Genomic DNA, 21,972 nt, shown 5'->3' on the forward strand with positions numbered 1-21,972 from the left:
GCCTCTTCAAAACCTAAATCCAAAAAACAAACATAATCAACTTTAAAAATATTATAACTTTCAGTATATTCTAAAAGAATAAAACTATAATTCTAACAGAATGTGTTAAACATTAAAGACTTTTAATTTATTCTAACAGAATGTAATACTCGAATCACTTGATCAAGTATTCCCCGAATCACCTGATCCAAATAATCGACTTAATCTAATTACAATGATTTTAGAGCCTACATTGTAGCTATCACAGAGGACCAAGGTTCTAAAAGGTGTGAGGTGTGGCGTGGCGGCGAGGCCAAACCTTAAGCTTAACAAGTTATGGCGAGCCATGGCGTTTTTCAAAGCGTGATGTAAGGCGACGATTTTGTATTAATTTATAATTATATTACCGCATAAATATAAATTTATATCAAATATACCTAGTTTTTAGAAGTGTTATATCAACAACTAATAATAGAAAGTTAATAAAAAAACACAATACTTGTATGTCCGATTAGAAAAGATATAAAAAAGAGCAAAAAAAATGTGTCTCAAACGAAAAAACACGTGCCATAACATGCCATAACGCGCCATGGCACGCCATATCACGCCTTGCCATGCGCCACGCCTAACAACAACGTTATGAAGTTTTTCGTAACGGCGATGCCGCGCCTTGGCGCCCGCCATGGCGCGCCTTTTAGAACATTGCAGAGGACAGTACTTTGGAAAAAGGTCGATCTATTACAAGCTAGAATATGGTAAATTTTACAGTTCAAAGATCACAAAATTTTTTAAACAAAGAAAAAGTGATAAAAATACAACTGTAACATCGCATGTTCGAAGGACTATAACGCAACCAATATTAATCCCATTAAAATGACTTCTGAACCTAACTTGTAGCTAACACAAAGGAGAATATGCAGAAACAAATTTTAGATCATTCCAAGTAGGTATGAGAGAGATATGATAACTCAAAGGTTACAAAAAAAATTGGTTAAAATATCTGATTCAAGCATTTTAACAAACATTTGGCGGGCAAAATCAGATGCACAGATCTTTATACTCCATTTGATGAAACATACAACATATGTAATTAATAAATACATGAATGTGACTAAATTTACAATAAAAGGGTGCATACCTTCAAATAATAACGAGTAATTTGTATTATCAAGAGTATGAAATTACTTCAAAGGAATCAAATTAAATCATCATGTTTATGGAATAACTAATCATAAGCAAAGTCAAAATAGAGAAAATTAAGACCCCATTTGACTAACACTAGACCAAATTAACAGGTGAAGTAGAAAAGAAACATTACAGTTTCAAAAAAGCTAAAATCTGAGAACAATATCATAAGGTCTGCCCAGGTCATCCAACACTTCTTGGCATGGTTGTCAAAATCGCGATCCTGATCGTAGGATCGTACGATCGTAACATCCTACGTATGAAAAACGATCCGGATTGTAAAAGGATCGTATTTTGGGTAGGATCGCAGATAGGATCGTAAGATCGTAGGTAGGATCATAGGATCGAGATCCGATCTGATCCTACCTTCTTTGTTTTTTTACAAATTAATTTTTTGTTACCATTTTATGTCTTTTACTCTTTACCAATCTATCATTTATCATTTTTTATTATGACTTATGATTAATATTTTGAAGTTTTTATAACTTTTGAACGAAAAATTAAATGTTTGAAATATTTTTCATGATTAAATATTATAATTTAAAATTATATTCTATTTTGTGGGATCTTAGGATCTCGATCCCAGATCTTACGATCCCGATCTTGTAAACCGAAAAACAATCTTAGGTAGGATCCCGATCTTGACAATATTGCTTCCAGGTTATAACCTAAACATCATCATCCCCACTGGTGAAGCAACTTGATGTGATCATCTGATAAATTAAACACACATGTATTAGCATAGACGAAAAACACTAGAATTGTCAATTGAGAGTATGAATCAACCTCTTCCTTTTAGGACTTATCACAAAAGTTGACATGTCAAATGAAATAGATACATGGGGAATCGAATCTCCTAAAGTTTCAAGATCAGATGCTCACATTGATTTAGGAGGTAATTCTTGAAATCTTAAAATTATTCAATAAAAACAAAAAATGAGGAAACAATGTTGACCTGGATTAAGCAATGATGAATCAGAGTTCCGATTTGTAAACCCTGGAAAGACATCGAATCTGAGATGAAGGCGTAGCAACTCCTCGAAAGTCACACATGGTCGTGTGCTTCTGACCTTGTGGTCCGGGTTGGGGAAATAAGCCACAATCGATTGTCGTGGGTTGGGCATTAGTCGTTGATGGGAGAAAATGATGAGAAAAGTATGGTGGGCTAGGTTTAGAAGAGGAGGATGACGAATAAAGGGATCTATCGGTGATTTTGTAGTGTTAATTAACAGAATTTCCATAATTAAAGGTTATTAATGATTTTAATTATTTACCATATTTATTATAAATAAGATTACTATTATACCCTTTTATGATTTATTATTGAATTTATTTTTTATTAATTCTGATTGGTTGTTAGAGACACATAATATTTGTTGGAAACATTTGAACCTATCTTTCTCTTTCTCTCTCTCTCTCTCTCTCTCTCTCTCTCTCTATATATATATATATATATATATATATATATATATATATATATATAGAGAGAGAGAGAGAGAGAGAGAAAGAAAGAAAGAGAGAACTAAGTTCAATTGAGAAAAAAAAAGTTGATAACGACATATTGATATATAAATACATTTATATTTATATTCATATATATAAATATAAGTATAATCATATATGAATCCACCACCACCCTATTGCTATTAACAACCACCGTAATTGCCATCAACCATTACCGTCACCAACCACTACCGACACATCCGCCACCAACCACTACCGCTATGCACCTCCGCTACCAACCATCACCACCACCGCCATCTCCGTCACCAACCATCATATTCATATATGAATATAATTAATTTTTATTCTTATACTTATTAATATCTGAATATATATATATATATATATATATATATATATATATATATATATATATATATATATATATTGTTCTGTTCGTCCGATACGTTAAAGCTTTTAAACGGCACTTTCGAAATGAGTGATACATAGTCATTTCTTTGTTCTCAATTTTTTTTTCAATTGAACTTTTTTTTCTCTCGTCTTTCTCTCTCTCTTTCTCTCTCTCTCTCTCTCTCTCTCTCTATATATATATATATATATATATATATATATATATATATATATATATATATATATATATATATATATATATATATATATATATATATATATATATATATATATATATATATATAGAGGTTAAGGTTCATTTGAGATCATGTTAATTTTGTGAGACCGTGAGACCAAATATAAAATTAATTTTAAAATGCAAAATAAAAGCAAACATCCAAAAGTTTTTTTTTTTTTTCAGAACTTTATTTAACTAAAAAAATAAAAAAATTACCGTTTTTTTTTTAAATACGTGAAATATTCTAATAGAATATCACACTGTACATATTCTAATATGATTTTTAGAATTTTAAAATATTCTACTAGATTTTGCTAGATATGTGGAATATTCTAAATATTTTACTAAAATATGTAAAAAATGTATTTTTTTTGTATTTATTTTTTATTTTTTTGGTATTTTTTATTTTTTTTAGAAAATATATATTCTGAAAACAATATTGGAAATTTTTTTTTCGAAAATTTTCAATTATTTTGCATTTTAAAAATGTTTTTGTTTTATCTAATAAATGAATGATTAGGATTGCGTCTCACGGTTTCACATGAAGCTAACGTTATATACAATAGCGGAGCCATAGTGTAATAAGGGGGTCCATGGACCCCATTTGAACTTGATATTAACCTCATTTTACTAAAATAACCCTTAGAAAATTCCTGGTTTCTTGAAATTATTCTTTTTTGCACCCACTTTTGCTGAAAAACAACCCTTAAAATATTATTTTTTGCTGAAATTATCCCTTTGGCATCCATTTTTTTGAAAAAACATACTTTTGTAATATTTTTAACAAAAAAACTCTCAAAGTAACCTCAAAACTTTAGATTTTTTTCTAGGTTCAAATTTGTATTTAATTTTTCATATAAGATGGATCACGGTAATATATTTTTCTAGATCAGCCACTGCCTATATATATATATATATATATATATATATATATATATATATATATATATATATATATATATATATATATATATATATATATATATATATATATATATATATATATATATATATATATATATATATATATATATAGATGAAAATGTGCATGGAAACCATGAGTGGCGTAAGGTTGAAGATAGAGCATGCAATTACTGCCTTCATGCATATGCTCTTGCCCAGAACTAACACGCCACAATTACTACAACATTCATTAATTCATGAGAGAGGGTCCATTTTTGCTGCAAATAGATATGGAGACAAGAAGTTGTGGAGGAACTGGAGCCATTGGCATATGTATTAAATTGCTTATTCGGTAACCTGTTGGGTGTGCAGCTGTAAACGAAAGTTACAACTTACAAGTACAATAACATTCACGCGCGGGTGAAAATACAATTTAACGTGCCTTATTTATTTCTATGGGTTGTCATAGGTAACATCTGTCATATTTCATATATAATTTAGAAACAAAAATGATTGTAACTGACCTTATAATTACTGTACTGTAATCAAGTAAACACAACAAGCGATTGTGAATTATTTTCTTAAGAAAGGTTAGGCTTTGTGGGAGTGGTATCTCTCAAGCCACCGGAAAAGCGTTGTGAATTCAACGTCAGGTTAACTCAATCATCAACTCTGCTATACATTGGAAATGGTTACCATTTCATAATACTCTTTTGTTTTTATGATTAAATTACATAAAAACCGTAATTTAAAACATAATAAAATATTTTACATCAACAAAAACAACATTACATTAATTAAAAACATAGAAAATTAGACGTAAAAACATAAAAACATAGAAAATTAAACCTTAATTAAAAAAAAAAGAAACATAGAAAAGTAAACTTAAATTACTATTAAAAAAATTAGAATTTAGTTGTGATATTTATCGAGAACTTTTTGTTGAATTTTTAAAAACGCATTTAAATTCTCCAGATTGAAATTCGGAAGCAGCACCATGTTTACAATTTAAAGACGGGTGAGTACCACTTTTTGCCGACAAGCTTCCTCAGTTGATTCAAATTTTCTTTCTAAAAATCTTAGTGTTTTGTCTATTCTCTCCATTAGTATGTCCTTGTTGGTTGATTTTCCGTTTGAAGACGCCCCCTTTCTCGCTTTGTCCCTTTCCGGTGGTCGACGAAGTTGGACGTCAGTAGAACCCCCCCCCCCCCCCTCCCGGCGTCATCAAACTCATCATTGAGGTCAAGGTTAACACCAATGTTCGATTCTGGAAGTTCTTGCCCTTTTGTTGGAGCCAGTAGTAGATCCCAAATGTGCCGTTTCCGGATGGACCCATTTTGGACCATTACAACAAACTTCACACGCTTTTTGGTTGGTAAATGGTTTACCATTGTCGGTAATTTTTTATTGATATTATGCGGTTGATGAAATGTTGAAATCGTTGCTACCGCTTCTATACATATTTTTTAGATTGACCAATACGTCGTTAAATTTGGTGTAAGTCGCTCAAAGGTCATGCCATTTTGCATGATCGAGTCATATGTACGGTTCGTTTGCCTTCCTAATAACGCACGAAATTGGTCTAAAACACAATACTAAAAACTTTCACCCGTTTGCATGTTGCCGACATCCCTGTCTTGTGATTTGAAAATCCAAGCTTTAGCTAAAGCTTCTTCCTCCTCTTTGATTCACTGTGTACTTTTCTTTTTTCTTGGATCTTTTGATTTTTTTTGTTGCCTTCTACGATTTGGTTGTGTTTTTACAACCCGTTCGTTGTCTTCGTTATTATCGGGGTTTATAGGTTAAGATTGAGATAATGAAACTTGAGATGGTTGTGAAGATTGTGTGTGAAATTGTTGATGTTGAGAAGCTTAGGCTTGAGAGACTTGAAATTTGGGTTGATTGAATGATGATGTGTTTGTTGTTGGTAGTAGCTTTGGTGGTATGGAAGATTGGTGAAGAGAGACTATTGTTGGATGGAAGATATTATTGTAACTAAGATTTGGAAATGGGTCATTTGGAGTGTTTGTGGTGTTTTGAGTAGGTGAAGAATTTTGATTAGGATCCATAGATAGAAGATGAAAAATATATGAGAAGATATTGTATTTTGTAGTGTAAAATGTTGGTAAAATAGTGAGTATTTATAGTTGTAATTGATAAGTATTTAAATTGAAAAAAAGAAATATATATATTTTTAATTTTCTAAGGATAAGATTTTTTTGGATCAAATTAACCTTTACCAAATTCTATTTCCGATTGGTTGCCTCACCCTGTTTTCCGACTCACACCACAACCAGAGCACCGACCCTGGGGATGGTGTTCACTTTTCTTAGGGCCCTCCACCTTAACACTCCCATGTGTGTTTCCTTGCCACCCCGGTTAGTCTTAATGTAGAAATTACACACTGCTTACGGTTCTTTACAATTTTACATTTTTAGTTTGTTTACAATGTGTTTTGAGTGTTTTTATACAATTTATTTTTATAATTTTATATTTTACTTATATTTTTCATGATTCATTTATTCAATATTATGTTATTTTTCGTTTTTACAAATTTCCCCCTAATTCTTTTTATAATTTAAAATTTTCATTTAGTTTTACATGTTCTTGCAAGTTTTTGTACCTAATTCGTTTTTACAACTTTATTATTATTATTATTTATTTTTTTTACCTTTTTACATGTTTTTTCACAAATCTTTTTACAATTTCACTTTTCAATGCTTTTCACAATTCGTTATAAAACTTTATCTTTTAGCTTCGTTTTTACTTTATTTTTGTGTGTCTTACAAAAAATAAAGTTATAAGTTGGCTTGTCAAAAATATATAAAACCGAAGTAAAAAAAATAAAGTTATAAAGTGATTTGTGAAAAAACTTGTAAAAAAGTTTTAAAAAATGATATAAAAAAGAATTGTAAAAAAATGTAAAAGTAGAGTTGTATAAAAGAACTAGTTATAATCCCTTTAATTAAACGGTTGACAAATCAAAATAATATTTGATAAAACAAAAATATAGTTGTCTTATAAGACTAATATTTTGATGCATTCGAGAATAACACTTTAATTTTTGTTTTAAATGCAAAAATAAATCAAAATGAAAGTAGGATGATATAATAAATATAATTATTGTATTTTGAAACTATATTTGCATAATCTAAATGAATTCCGTTTATTTTATACATAAACAACCATACAAACATACACAGAGACACATGCACATTGAATAAGATATCATTTGTTTGCTCGAAAAGAGGAAATTATGACTTATAAAACTACATTGAAAGATTAAGTCGCAGAATAAAATATTAAAGGATTAAGTTACTTAAATATTTTTTTCTAAAAATATAAAAACATGAACTATTCACATTTATTATAGTAATGAACTTTCAACGTATATTGTTGTTTCAGGGTATTTTGCAAAATACCTTATATCTGTTTTACAATGTTATATCAGATAGTTTCTCTCTCAAATATCAAGAAAATTTTTGATATGGTGAAAAAAAAAACATCTTATAAAGCACAATCTATAAAATGATTTTTGGAAATACAACGTTATAATTGATGGTTTATGAATCTAAACTTCCCAAAAACTTTTGAAATGGTAAAAAGAAAAAGAAATTTGTAAAGTGCAACGCTAGCAAATGATTGCATCTGAAAATACAATGCTATAAAAGGATTGTTTTCTAAAATACAATGGTATATTTATAGTTTATTTTCTTAATTTTGTAGAAAACATTGAAAACGGAAAAAATTATCTTAGCACATTGTAAGAGGTTATATTAGAACTAAACTACCATTAATTCAAGACACTAATTTTGTGAAAGATTATTGCTCTTTAGTTACGGCTAAATTCATGTACAAAATCAAAATATAAATTGGTTGATGTTTCACCTCAACAAAGTAAGATGTTATATTAGACAATCAAATGAAAGTATAATGTTATTTCGTGCATTTAGCTCAATCATGGGATAGATGCAAGGAATTTCAATGTATTATTACTCATAGACATAGAAAAATTATGTTGGGAGAACTTAAAGTAATAAAATAAAAACTTTTAGTCGTCATTTTTTTGCTTAATTTCACAAAGTGAACTGTCATTTTTGTAACATCCCAAAAATACAGGCTACAAATTTTGTTTTCAATTAAGTAATTATAAAACCATAAGTAATAAAACATCCATAATAGCATCTCATGTCAAAACAAAGTAGAAATAATAAGAACACGTTATCATAAAACCATATCAGAGTGTAATCCCAAAGATCTCATGTGCGGAAAAACCATATTGTGATGCGTTGCGATTGAGCCGGCTCCTTTCCTTTGAGAACGAAGTACTTGAAACCAAAACTGAAAACCGTAAGCATGAAGCTTAGTGAGTTCCCCCATCATAACACTTAATCACATACTGCTAGGCATATCTGGGTGCCCGACCAACCCTGTTAGACATATTTGGGTGCCCGTCCTACCCTATCAAGCATATCTGGGTGCTCGACCTACCCTGTCAGGATATCTGGGTGCTAGACCTACCCTCCGGTTTATTTCAACCAGTTACGGGGACTATTTCACCACTACCACTATCACATAAAAGCATAGCATAAACATATAAATCACATACTGTCTAGCATAATTGGGTATTAATCTACCCCTTCGGTCCTAACGACCGGTAACCGAAGACTATTTCACCCCTACTAACACTATCAAATAACATCATACCATGCTTACACATAAACATAACAGGTAGCAGCAGCCTAGATAAATATCACAAAGAAAATCATCTAACATACAAATCCTACTGGTGGGCCGACATTATGGTTGTAGACCCACCGCTACTGGAAGGTAACTCACCTCAAACCACTGAAGTCCTGTAGACATAACCCTAGCTGCTTGATGACAGATTCCCGAACTATCAACACCAAAATAACACCCAATTAATAATTGGGTCCCAACACATAACCATAAATTCTTGGAGTAAGGGGCTACATTACCCATTCTAGGCTTGATTCAAGCACAAGGCCCAATCTAAATGCCCAAAAGTCAAACTATGGGTCAAAACCAAACACATGGCCCAATTTTCCAAATTGGGTCCAAACCTTTACAAGGTCTTACCATAAGGCCGAACCATTTAGTCCAGTCCAACATTCGACATTCTAATGGCCGAATATCGCATAATCATGAAGGCCCAATTATGGCTCATCTATGGCCCAATTTTCCAAATTGGGCCCAAACCTTCACATGGCCCTTACCTTAAAACCCATTAAATTATTATAATCCATATGATCGTTCTTGAATGTCTCATTAATAACCTAATTACCAAAACCCAATTTAAAGGCCCAACTCAAGGCCCAATTAAAAATTAGGGTTTCTTACATGAAATGATGATTAGAGTTAAGTGTTCATACTTAACCCGTTAAGGACTTAACCCACTAGGGACTTAATCCTAAGAACTTAATCTATTAAGTCTAATATTGCTTAGATTAATTTCTGCCAATAATTATTATTTAATATTTCAAGTTATTATATAATTCTCGTGTGTGTCCCGATAAATTCTCAAAATTAGAATTTTATTGGCAATAGAGTTTTCCAAACCCTAATTAGGGTTTCCAACCCAAATACTCGCACATTTATCAATTTGTTGGGCCTTTAGGTCAATTAGGGCTTTCTTAGGCCTATTAGGCCCACTAGAATATCATTAAGCCCATTAGTCACATGCTTTGGTTTTTAGGTTCATTAAGCTTCATTGGGTCCATTAGGGCTTACAAGGCCCATTATGGTTTCAAGCACCCCAAATGAATTTAACTCAACGAGGCAAGCACACCGCCACCCGACACAGCATCCGGTGGCGGTAGGAGGCAGCAACCACCATTATAAGGTGGTGGTTTTCAATTTCTTTCAATTATTCCATTTTTACAATTTACAATGAAAATACCAAAATAAACATACACACACTACACTAAAATAAACACACATACGCACCCACCCTTGTGATGGCCGACGGTAGCACATGGCGGCAGCCACCACCTCATGCTGGTGGCGATGGCTATTCTCGAATTTCTGGCTAGACAAAACACACACAACCCACGATCCCGATTTGCTCGAAAGGTCCAGACACCCACCTGATGGATCACAGCGGCGTATGGAGGTCCGACAACAACAACAATGGCACAACAACGATCTTAGCATTACTTAGCCCTCAATGGTGGCTCACAACCCACACACGGCGCCTATGGCTTGCTCCACAGCCCTCCGGTTACCCACAACTTCCGATGGCACCAACTTGACTAGGTGGCGGCACCCAAAACATTGTAGAGAACCACCGTATGGATCGGCGACAGCATCACAAAGAAAAGAAGAAGAACGGTGGCGTTTCGGTGTCGTTGCAGTGGTGAATACGGCTACAGCCACCAGTTTCGGTGGCTCTTCTGGCGACCCACGATGTTCGACGGCATCATAGCAATGGGGACGCTGCAATGACGACTCAACAAGCGAAAAGGTGGCGGTTAGTGACGGCAGCAGGCTTGGTATCTTGGTGGCGGCTGGGGAGTTCCTTGAGGGTGGCTTTGTACCAGAGATAGAGGCAACAACAACTTCGTGGACGTGGCTTCGGTGGTCACCGGTCTCGACTGTGGTGGTGCGATACCGGAAGTGAAGAAGGAGGTGGTGGCGCCGGAGGCAAGGAAAGGGTGACGGTTGCCTCTCATATTAGGGTTAGGGTTGCTGTTTCCTTAAATACCCGCTTCCATTAAAAGTTCACCATAACGACAGAATCGGTCCCTCCTTTCACATTTTGTTTAAAATTCAAACATTTACAAATTAAGTCCATGATTCACAAAAAAAAACCCTCTCCTACCAATCCTTTTCATATATGGCCCATAATTTACCAAATACCCCATGGCTTCTGAAAAATCTTTACAAAATAAATCCTGGAACTTACACTTTTAACCCCAAACTTCTAAAACTGACAATTAACCCTCGAGACCAACACCCTGCCATATAATTACTGATTTTTGGGCTATGATTCATTCATCAATTAATTTAGTTATTTATTAAATAAATAAACGGGGTGTTACAACTCTCCCCCACTTAAATTAGATTTCGTCCTCAAAATCACTCCTTACCATTCCTTACACGCCCAACCATTATGGTAACAAGGTCACCATCCTGAGCACACCCTAGGCTTCCCAGGGTAGCCGTGACCAATCTTCATAAAGCCCTAAAATCCATATATGAACGAATTCCTCAAAACAATTCACATCTAATCCATCTGAAATCTGTTTTCTTGAGATGGTCTGATTTCCTGAAAAACCACCCATACATAATCATTATTGTTGAATCCAGTCCGTTTATCCCACAACTGACTACTTAACTACTGATCAATCGCGGTTCCCACTATAAAACAGGGCCACATACCCAAATATCCTTGCGTATCACTTATACTTGGCCAAGGCTCGGCTAATCCTGTCGTGAGTGACTTGTCACTTCCCAATAAACCAGCTATCCCGTGCGTACTCGCAACCTAAACACAAATACTAACACTGCCCAAACGTTGAAACTGCCCGAACACTACATTGTCTGAAGCAGTACGCTGCTACATAGCTGCTTTCCAAAATCTATCGAGACCTTCCTGGTCTCAATTCATCCATCAGTCATCTTAAATATCAGGTTTCTGCCCGGTTGCGGAGCCAAAGGACCCCACTTAGTCGTCTCACCCGACTCCTGAACGAGATCCTTCTCTGGAACTAGTTTCCACTAGTTATCATACCACTGTGGCCCTAACTACCTCCCGATCCAACCGATCGGGTTCATACGTCGAATCCTAACATCATCAAACCCAGGCTAAAAGTGATTACTACCCACCCGATGGTAGCCTTATATCACAAGTAATCTTATATATTCCATTGCTTCCTTGATCCCATAAATGTAGTGGCACTCCTATAGTCCTATCACTGGCTCAACCTGATCTAATCCTTCTGGTTAATTCCGAAATCTAATACGTGGATTTCCATATCCTCTTTATTGCACCCAGACTGATGGGTACCACTGTTCCATCTGCGTCCTAACAACGCGCTCATGCTATCTACCAACCAAGTGAATGCTACGGCTACACCCACAGTCTTACAAGACTCTGTCACTATTTAACCGCTAGTGAATGCTATGGCTACACCCGCAGGCTTACAACACTCTATAACTATCTGACTGCTAGTGAATGCTACGGCTACACCCGCAGACTTACAACACTCTAGCACTATCTGGCGACTAGTGAATGATACGGCTACAACCACAGTCTTACAACACTTTCCATACTATCTGATCACTAGTGAATGTTATGGCTACCCCCACAATCTTACAACACTTTCCATATCAGTTGGACACGTACTCGACTTAACATGTACTGAACTTGAGTCCTAACTGGAGCTCAAACTTGGTTCCTGAAATCTATTGTCTGAGAGTCTCAAAGGTTGCTTGTTACTTAGGCCCCCAGCGAAGGGCCACCGACTTCGTGGTTAGTGGGGTCAAAAGAACCTCCATCTCGGAGAAGCCCTGTATAGATCTCCAGTATTAACCTGCTAGACCCAGGAAACTCTGAATCTTTATTGGAGACCTCGGAATCACACACTGCATCACAACCTCTATCTTGGCCGGATCGGCCAGAATACCCTTCTGGCTAACAAGGTGCCCAAGAGATTGCACCTCGCGCAACCAGAACTCACATTTGGAGAACTTTACAAAAGTCTCTCTCCCACTTAGATTTGGCCAAGTCTTCACAACACGCAAGAATTAAAGGATTCCCAATCCCTCTTGCTTTCTAATATATGATGATGACACTCTAAGCTTACCAATGCTAGCGATCAATCACCAGTTTAACCCTGAGATTGCCCATCCTTTGAAATCTTGAATAGTACTCTTGAAATCTATTCCATTTTGTCACCTCAATCCACTTCTCATGCTAACCATTGGAGGCCTTAATTCCCACTCTGTCTGATGAATTCTCGTTCCCACTTACAATCTTGAAACACCATTGAATTATAAACAAGCACACCCGTGCGAAAGTGAAATTCTCTTGAGCCTCCAAGGCCCGAACACTCATGCATCTAACATCCGCTACTGACACTACCATCTTCATGCTACCAATTCTATCCTAGCAACAGTAGTGCCTTGAACTCCAAGGTTCATCCATAGACAATTGTCGACCATACATGAACCATGATAGAACCACTGAACGCTGACTTCACTGAAGAGCTATCGCTCTAACCCGGACCGGATATCCTCTAATGGAGACGTGTTGCTTTATGGCTCAACATGGATCTCCCAGTTTTATCATCGACTTTAGATATGGCAGAATGGGTTGATGGAGGATCAACTCTGAAAATGAAAAGGGTAATGATTGATTATATGTTCATGGTGGTCATTTAGATGCTTTGTACTTATCGAAATGCAGTTTTATAGTCTAAGTCTAAGAAACATTTGTTTTTTGTAGGGCTGTCAATTTATGACACAACACGACAAAAATACACGATACGAAACGAAATTGGGACAAAATCGAAATTTGAATTTTTATTTGTGTTTGTTTCGTTTCTGTGTTAAGTGTAAAAAAACACGACTTCGTGCCGTGTCGTGTTCATGTTTAAAATTCAACACAAAATTGACACGATTTAGCATATGTTTGTCGTTGTTTCGTGTTTCTCGTGTATTCCGTGTTATATGTGATTAAGTATGAATTAAATAAACTAATAATTCATTCATTTAACATTTCTTAGTAATGTATGCACTTGAGTATATCTCTCAATTATTTATATGATTACATTAAAAAAAATTTATTTATATATCGATTTTATGTAATTAATATAATTTATATCTTATCACAAAAGATTGTTTTATAATTCTTTAATCTTCTTGATCACTTATAATTTGATATTTTCTTTATTCAACCATATAATACACATGTTTCTAACATAGTGTAAAATTATTTGGAGCATTAAGTTATGAGTTAATATATCCGGTATCATTGTTTTTATTAACATTATTGTGTTATGTTTTAGCATGTTTCATATATGAGTAAGAATTTGTTAATTTAAACATTGATAATCGATCATGTTATACGAGTAACTATAAATCAAGACTAATGTAAAAGTTGGTTAACATTCAAAAGGATGAAAAAAAGTATTGCCAAGAGTTCAATTTATATATAGAAAAAGGTTGGAAATTTTGAGAATTGCGGTTTCACTTTCAGATTAAAACATTTGGATGGTACTTCCAATATTTAATCGAATAAGACTCAAAAGTGAGAGCAAGAACAGAAATATAGTTGTTATGAATTTCGTGAATGTTGTTGTACTAGGAAAATTGGTGACCAAAATGATTAAGTAGTTTATTTGTTTGAAAACTGTCAATGCAGTTTTCTTTGTCCAAAAAACTACTCCAACTGTCAAAACCAATAACAGTCACTAAAAACCATGGTTCTAAAAAGCGCGTCATGGCGCGCCTCAAGGCATGCCTGGCGAGAGGCGTGGTCTAGTCGTTACGAAAACGTCAAAAGCGGGTTTGTGAAGCGTGACGCCCAAATAATGTGTCAAGGCGCGCCTTATCGCGTTATAGCGCGAGTTTTTTTCAAAGCGCATATATTTTTTTTTATCGGGCCTAAAAAAAATGAGTTTTTGTTAACTTTGTTCTATTAGATATTAATATAAAACTTCATATATTTGATAAAATTTAATAATTATATGATTTATATCTTTTAATGTATATAATATAGTCACGCCTTGAAAAGCTTCATGGCTCATCAAGGCTTGTCATGGTTTAACTTTTTACCGTTCCATCAAGCCACACCCTTCGTTATTTAGAACTTTGCTAAAAACGGATCATTAATAAAGGTCAAAATGAAATTAAAAACCGGCCAGGGGCTCTGCCCCTTGGACCCCGCTCCCAGGGACGCTGCCCCCGGATCCCGTTCATTTAGGGGATTCGCCCCTAAATGAGAGTCTACTTTGAATCTTGAATAAACTTAAACAAGTTTGTACTCCGTACATTCCTTACTTATTTAATATTTATCAATATTGAATTTTGGTTAACAAGTCAATCCATTACCTTTAAATACATAATGATGATACAAAATCACCAACATGTATTTATTGATGATGAATATTGGATGTATTTATTGATGATGAATATTGGATTGACTCAACCTCATGTGATTATTTTATGAATAACAAATCTTGAAAATGATATTATCTATATATTTGTTGACCTGAGATATATGTTGACATTTAAGTAAGTGCATCTTTAATATTTCTTGAAATAGTTATAGAATTTTTTTCAATAAGGGAATTAACAGATACTACAAGATATGATATGTCGATGGATGATAAACACGTATGTCAAGATGAAATATGCTTCTCTACTTGTTGGAGTTTTATATCATTGGGGTGATCAATAAGTACAATAAATATAAGTATTTAGCCACACATAGATGAAAATAATTTGATGATCAATAGTATGACAATCTTGTTCGAGGTCACAACTTGAAAAAACTAAATTGAATTTATATGTGAATGATTCAATCCAGTGTCTCGTGTTTAAGGATATCAGAACAGACGAAGACTTAGACGACAAATCATTTTAACATTATGAGTTAGAGGTAATGATGTGTTATTAGACGCTTAACATCTCTGCTTACGGATGTGTTATTAGATGATTAATATTGTTTGCTTAATATATTGCTTTTGTCCAATACATTATTAGAGGTCTGTGTGAAAAAAAAAATTAAAAAGTTAGTTTTCAAAAAATATTTTTGTAAACAACTCAAGAAATTTCAACGAAAAAAATCAGTGTGTTTGACTTTCTCATGCTCAAGAAAACATAGGTGGTATCATGCTTGTACTGTCTGTTTTATATGGATATGGATAGATAAAGATCTTAATATATATATATATATATATATATATATATATATATATATATATATATATATATATATATATATATATATATATATATATATATATATATAGAGAGAGAGAGAGAGAGAGAGAGAGAATTTCATATATGTCCTTCTTAATCATCAAAATATCATATTACCCAACTTAATTTCTAAATATCATATTTATTTTTCATAAACTTTCTAAATATCATATTTACCATTCATAAAATTTCAAAGTATCATATATATCATTTTTAAACATCAAAATATCATATATGCCCTTCTTAAATATCAAAATATCGTATATGCACTTTTTAAACATTAAAATATCAATGATAATATCTAAAGTATCCTCCAACTACAAAATGATAATAATCAACAACAACAAAAACTAAAAAATTAAAATATATATTTCATTAAAAGGGTTTAAGATGAATCTTTTTGTCAGTCAAGAGGCCGCCATTCTAACAATTTAGAAGTTCACATTCCATTATCATAGACATAAGTATAATATGGTTAAATTTCTTAAATATTATAATAATTCTAAGGTATAAAAATGATTATAAAATATTAAAAAACATTATAAAAAGGATTTGGGCAAATATGATATTTTGAAGATTAAGAGGGACATATATGAAATTATCCCATATATATATATATATATATATATATATATATATATATATATATATATATATATATATATATATATATATATATATATACTAGCCGTAGACCCGCGCAAAGCAGCGGCGAAAAATAGTTTCTCATTCGGCAATAAGTTCTATACGGAAACATGTTAGATTTCAAGTAACACAAAACATATGCATATTGTTATCGATTGGTTTTACGGCAACAAATAAATGTAACCCTCTCAATACAAAAGAAAATAAATATTTTGGTGTGTAGTGTACGTTTATAGTCCTTCATTTTAGAAATCAGGACACATCTATACGAAGTGACTTGCTTATACCTTTATTGGTATTGATAAAGTTAATAAAAGGGAGAATCAAAGTTAATCTTAACAACCCGGTTTGCTTTATACAGATAAGTCTAAACGGATATATCCTATTATCCACTTTACTATCTAAAATTTTAAACCGAAAAATAATAAAATTAATACAACCATATTTCATGGAACATGAATAACAAATGGAATACTAATTTTCTATTAGTCATAAATCATACATAGATATTTTTTCTTAATATTAAACAAAATATTTGATTTTACAACTGATTGGTCAATTTCGATTAGAGGGCATAAATAATAAATAAAACTTAAAAAAATTACAAATAAAAGGGCATATATAATGGATTATTTGTTTTATTTTAATTGGATAAGAGATTTGGTCAAAATTTTGAAATAGATAAGATTTGAAAGGTAATCAGATTAAAATTTAATATTATTTTATTCATGATTAGTTGTACTTTACGTTTAGAGAGTTGAACGTCTTAAAAAAAATCATATTATTTTATTGGATCTATTTATAGAAATAGTAGGATTTCTTTTATAAGTTAGTAAAGATATACTAAAGATATGAAGTTTAGGAATAGTAAATGTGGTATTTTTTTTTTTTGGTAGAAATAATCTCTGCACTTTGCTCCTTATTCTTTACCTATTTTAACATTTTTGGTCATTGCAATCAATATTTTTACACTTTTTAGAATCTTTTAATATTTAAAGTTTGGCCACAAAACTTTAATGGTTTAACAACTTTGATCTATTTTCTAAAAATTTGCTAATTCTTACCCCTTTAACTCTTTAACCGTTTTGAAACTTCTGATCCTGGCAGTCAAAAAACTTTTACATTTTTTTCATAAAACCATGAAAAAAAAAACGGTCCGGGACAAACTCCGGGCTTTTCATCCTTGCACTTTCTACGTCTGTCATATTTATCGATTCAGAAACAATATTGAAACTTTCTGGCCCCCGTATAGCGGGGGTAACTTTTCTGGTTATATATTAAAGAATCCCTATTGCAATTGAAGTAAAATTCTAAATACCATATGGTTTGTTGTTAAATATGTTCCAGTTGGATCCTCGTTCTATAAATTGATTTAAACTGTATTTTCTTTTACGTAATTAATTTGTTTGCTTAAACCTATTTTTTAAATGAACTTAGACTTATAAATCTTATATAGCCATGCTTTGATTTATTTGGGCTAATACATTAACTGGTATTAAGTTTAATAACTTTTATCTATCGGTCGAAATTTTCAAATAATATTATAGATGAACAATTTCAAACATTTTGGGATTAATCAAACGAAAGAATAATCTCGAATAAAATAATTCCTGAAGGATTGTTGGATCCAAGCCCAAAGTTAAGATCATGTAGTACAGTAGTAGTTATTAGGCTTGGTCTTCATTAAAACTTGTAACCGGAATTTGGCTTGGACCAAAGCCCAAAGGAATGCCACTATCTTAGGAGTGAGCAAAAACCGAACCGACTAAAGAAAAATCGATAAAACCGCAATAAACCACAACCGAAAAACCGAAACCGATGCAAAAACCAATGGTGCGGATTTAATTTTTGCAAAAACCGAAGGTCAACGGTGCGGTGCGGTTTCTATCCTAAAAACCGGTCCATCAAAACTGAACCGCACCGCAAGCGTGTATTGTAATAAATCAATCAATGTATATTATATACATTCTATTTAAAATAGTTATAAACGATAATATATTTATTATATGTTTATTTTGTGTTTGTATAAAACTATATGAGGTGCAAAAGAAATGTTCTATTGTTAGCCAAACATACTAATCGATTACATGTAATAAGCTTGTAACAAATTAAGTCAAAATCAACCAACCTTCAATCATTAATTAGTTTGTGAGAGTGATCACAAGTTGTATTTTAAGCGACTTATAATTTTTGATTATGTAATTTTGTTTTGAGTTGAAAATGAATGTATTAAAAAAAACAGCACAATACAAGCTTATATGCACATGATTTTCAGTTCTTACAGTTTTAAAAAACCGCACAAAAAAACATAAAAAAAACTGCACCAAATTCTTAACACGGTTTAAAAACCGAAACCGCACCGATACAAACCGAAACCGCATTTAAAAACCGAAAAACCGAACCATTGCAAAACCGCACCCAACGGTTTTAAGAATGCAAAAACCGCACCATGCGGTTTGCGGTTCGGTTTGGTCTGAAAACCGCACCAAACCGCACCATGCTCACCCCTACACTATGTCATCTACAGAATAAGATAACACAAATTTTAAAATTTGTTTTTGAACCATAATCTTTGTAAGATAGTTTCCTTCAAATGGTAAAATACAGTTTAATGAACATATAAAGAAAACAATGATATGAGTAAAATATTATATCATTTGATTACCACCGTCAATATAATTTAGGGTTGTTTGACATGATTGAACTTTTATAATCTAATTTTTTTTTTAAATGTCTGGATTTTTAAGAGGAAGGAGATAGCAGGGGAAGGAAAAAGGGAGGCAGCCGTGTGAAATAGAAAGAGAAGAGGGAAACAGGTTCGCTGAAAGAATTAGGGTATTTTCAGGACATGATACTTTTTTTTTTATTTAGATACAAGTCGCTTTAAAATTAAAAAAGTGTTGAACAATTAAGAGACAAAAATTAAAAAATTACCAAATGTCTCTGAATCTGAAAAATTAAAAATCTTTTAATTGAAAATTTAAAAAACTACCAAACAGTAGATCAACTTTTATAAATAATGAAAAAGTGTAAGCATTCGATTACATTATTAAAAGTTCAAGTCAGATAATTATTTTCTAACCCCACATTATAATACCTGTTAGTTAACTATGTAACAAGTTTATATGATAAGGGGTTGGTTAAAAAGACAATTTTAAAATTGTGAATTATATACTGTGGAAAATTGAGAATAAAATAACTTATTTTAATATTAATAAAAAAAAAAAAAGTCTAATTATGTACCATACAATAAATTTTGGTTGTTTATCCTCGATTCTCTTAGAAACGAAGAACAAGTCTAACAATTGACGGTTTTACTCTTTTTTCGTTATTGTATTTTAATTTTAACCACAAAAGGAGCGACAGTTTGGTTTTTCATCTCTTGAGTTTCTTTCCATATATGCAAAAAGAAAAAAAGTAAATTTAAATATAGAGCTCAATTTGGAAAAATTTAAAAATCCATTAACTGAAAAATATAATAAGGTGAAAAATGGCTGGAGTCACAGCAACAATGGTCCAGACCACCCGCGTTATGGTTCGCACCGCATTGGGTTCGAGGGTTTTTGGCTCCGCCCAGGTCCCTTTAATCAATCTTTATCTTTATTCTCAATATATTTTACAACTCAATTAACATTTTGCTTGGATTAATTTCCTTTATTATATCTGGGAAATATATGAATCAGATGAAATGTATAAAACTTGTAATCAATTAATAGGTGCGATTTGTGTCGTCACCCTCGCCATCGGATACAGCCAAGCGTGCTATCGACGAGCTGAAGAACGCTGGGAACCAAATTAAAGAGAAAGCAGCGACTCACGCAGGCTATGTAAGCATTTCAATTCATTTTCTCACTCAGACTTTTACATATTAAATTACTCCTTTCAAATCATTAATCATTATATATATATATATATATATATATATATATATATATATATATATATATATATATATATATATATATATATATATATATATACGGATATAAATCGCATCAGTCGGCGCTTCTATTTTTATTATTAAAAAATTAACATGATTTTGTTACAAGGTGGCGAACCAATCGAAAGCTGCCGCCGGAGCGACGGAGAACATTACCGAGAAAGCAAAGCAATCAGCACAGGAAGCTTGGAGCGCCACCAAGGACGCCGCCCAGAAAGTGCAGGATACGGTGGCTGGAAAAGCCGAGGCATCTGCCGATGCTGTCAAAGATCATATCGAAGCTGCAAAACGCACCATGAACACCAAAAAATAAAGATTGCATCAAATATGGTTATTTTTGGTGCACTTTTGTTTAATATTTTGAATTTATATATAATTACTAAAATGAAGCTTATGAGGAGGTATGGGCTTGAACTTAGCCACCCCTCGATGGTGCTTGTCTATGTATTTTACTTCTTCTTCTTCTTCTTTTTTTACATGTATATATACTAAAAGATTGTTCTAAATTCTGATTTTTATAATAACAGTTTGTATATTATTAAGGAATAATGATTTATAAAGATAACAAACATCATTTGGTTTATTCATTTTCTTTACTTTTGTATATTATTTAACCTAACTATTATTTTGGGCGTTCAAAAAATATTATTATGATTGGCTTTAGCCGATTTCCAGATCCGGTCCTGACAGCTGTCCAGGACCCATGAATTTTAAAGACCGAAAATATTTATGAAATTTATAGCTTTTATATTATAAAATAAAATTAAGCCTTTATTGCATTAGAGCTAAAGTTAGCCCACGAGCCTAATCTATTTGAGTGTAAGAATAGGGGTTGGCTAAAATGACACCCTATTTTCCCATATAAACACCCTAATTAATTTTTAAAATATTTTTATTGGTTTAAGTTACATTGTTTTCCGAAAAAGTTGATTATAAGTAGTTGATTATAGGTTGTATTTTTATAAAAATGATAACAGAGTGTCTAAGGGGTGTCTTATTAGCAACACCCGTAAGAATAAGATGCGTTGAAAAAATCTCGAGGGACTAGAAATCAGAATGCGTGTATTTACTTGGGAACCGAATTGATTGTTCGTCTTGTAAATTGAAATTGCCACAATGCCATCTTGGAATCCTAAAATAACAATATTCTAATCAAGAGCTCTACCCTAAAGTCTCTTTGTAACATGATATTCTTTTTCACTCTTAATGGCTCAAGTATCTTTCAACTCTTCAAATATGATTTCGTGGTCAAAGCCTCAACTCTCTCTTGAGTTTGAAT

The 21,972-nt window shown here is 32.6% G+C and overlaps 1 protein-coding gene across 1 annotated transcript; it reads left to right on the forward strand.

The window, feature by feature from the left end:
• The first annotated feature begins 20,135 nt into the window (after positions 1 to 20,135).
• LOC145018513 (Late embryogenesis abundant protein (LEA) family protein) lies at positions 20,136 to 21,243 on the forward strand. Its single transcript, XM_078976393.1, has 3 exons — positions 20,136 to 20,330; positions 20,470 to 20,580; positions 20,803 to 21,243. Exons 1-3 carry the CDS (start codon positions 20,244 to 20,246, stop codon positions 21,004 to 21,006), a joined length of 402 nt encoding a protein of 133 aa, XP_078832519.1. The 5' UTR covers positions 20,136 to 20,243; the 3' UTR covers positions 21,007 to 21,243.
• The last annotated feature ends 729 nt before the right edge of the window (positions 21,244 to 21,972 follow it).

The sequence above is a fragment of the Lactuca saligna genome, chromosome 9, assembly GCF_052625555.1.
Source record: "Lactuca saligna cultivar CGN05327 chromosome 9, ASM5262555v1, whole genome shotgun sequence".
NCBI lineage: Eukaryota > Viridiplantae > Streptophyta > Magnoliopsida > Asterales > Asteraceae > Lactuca > Lactuca saligna.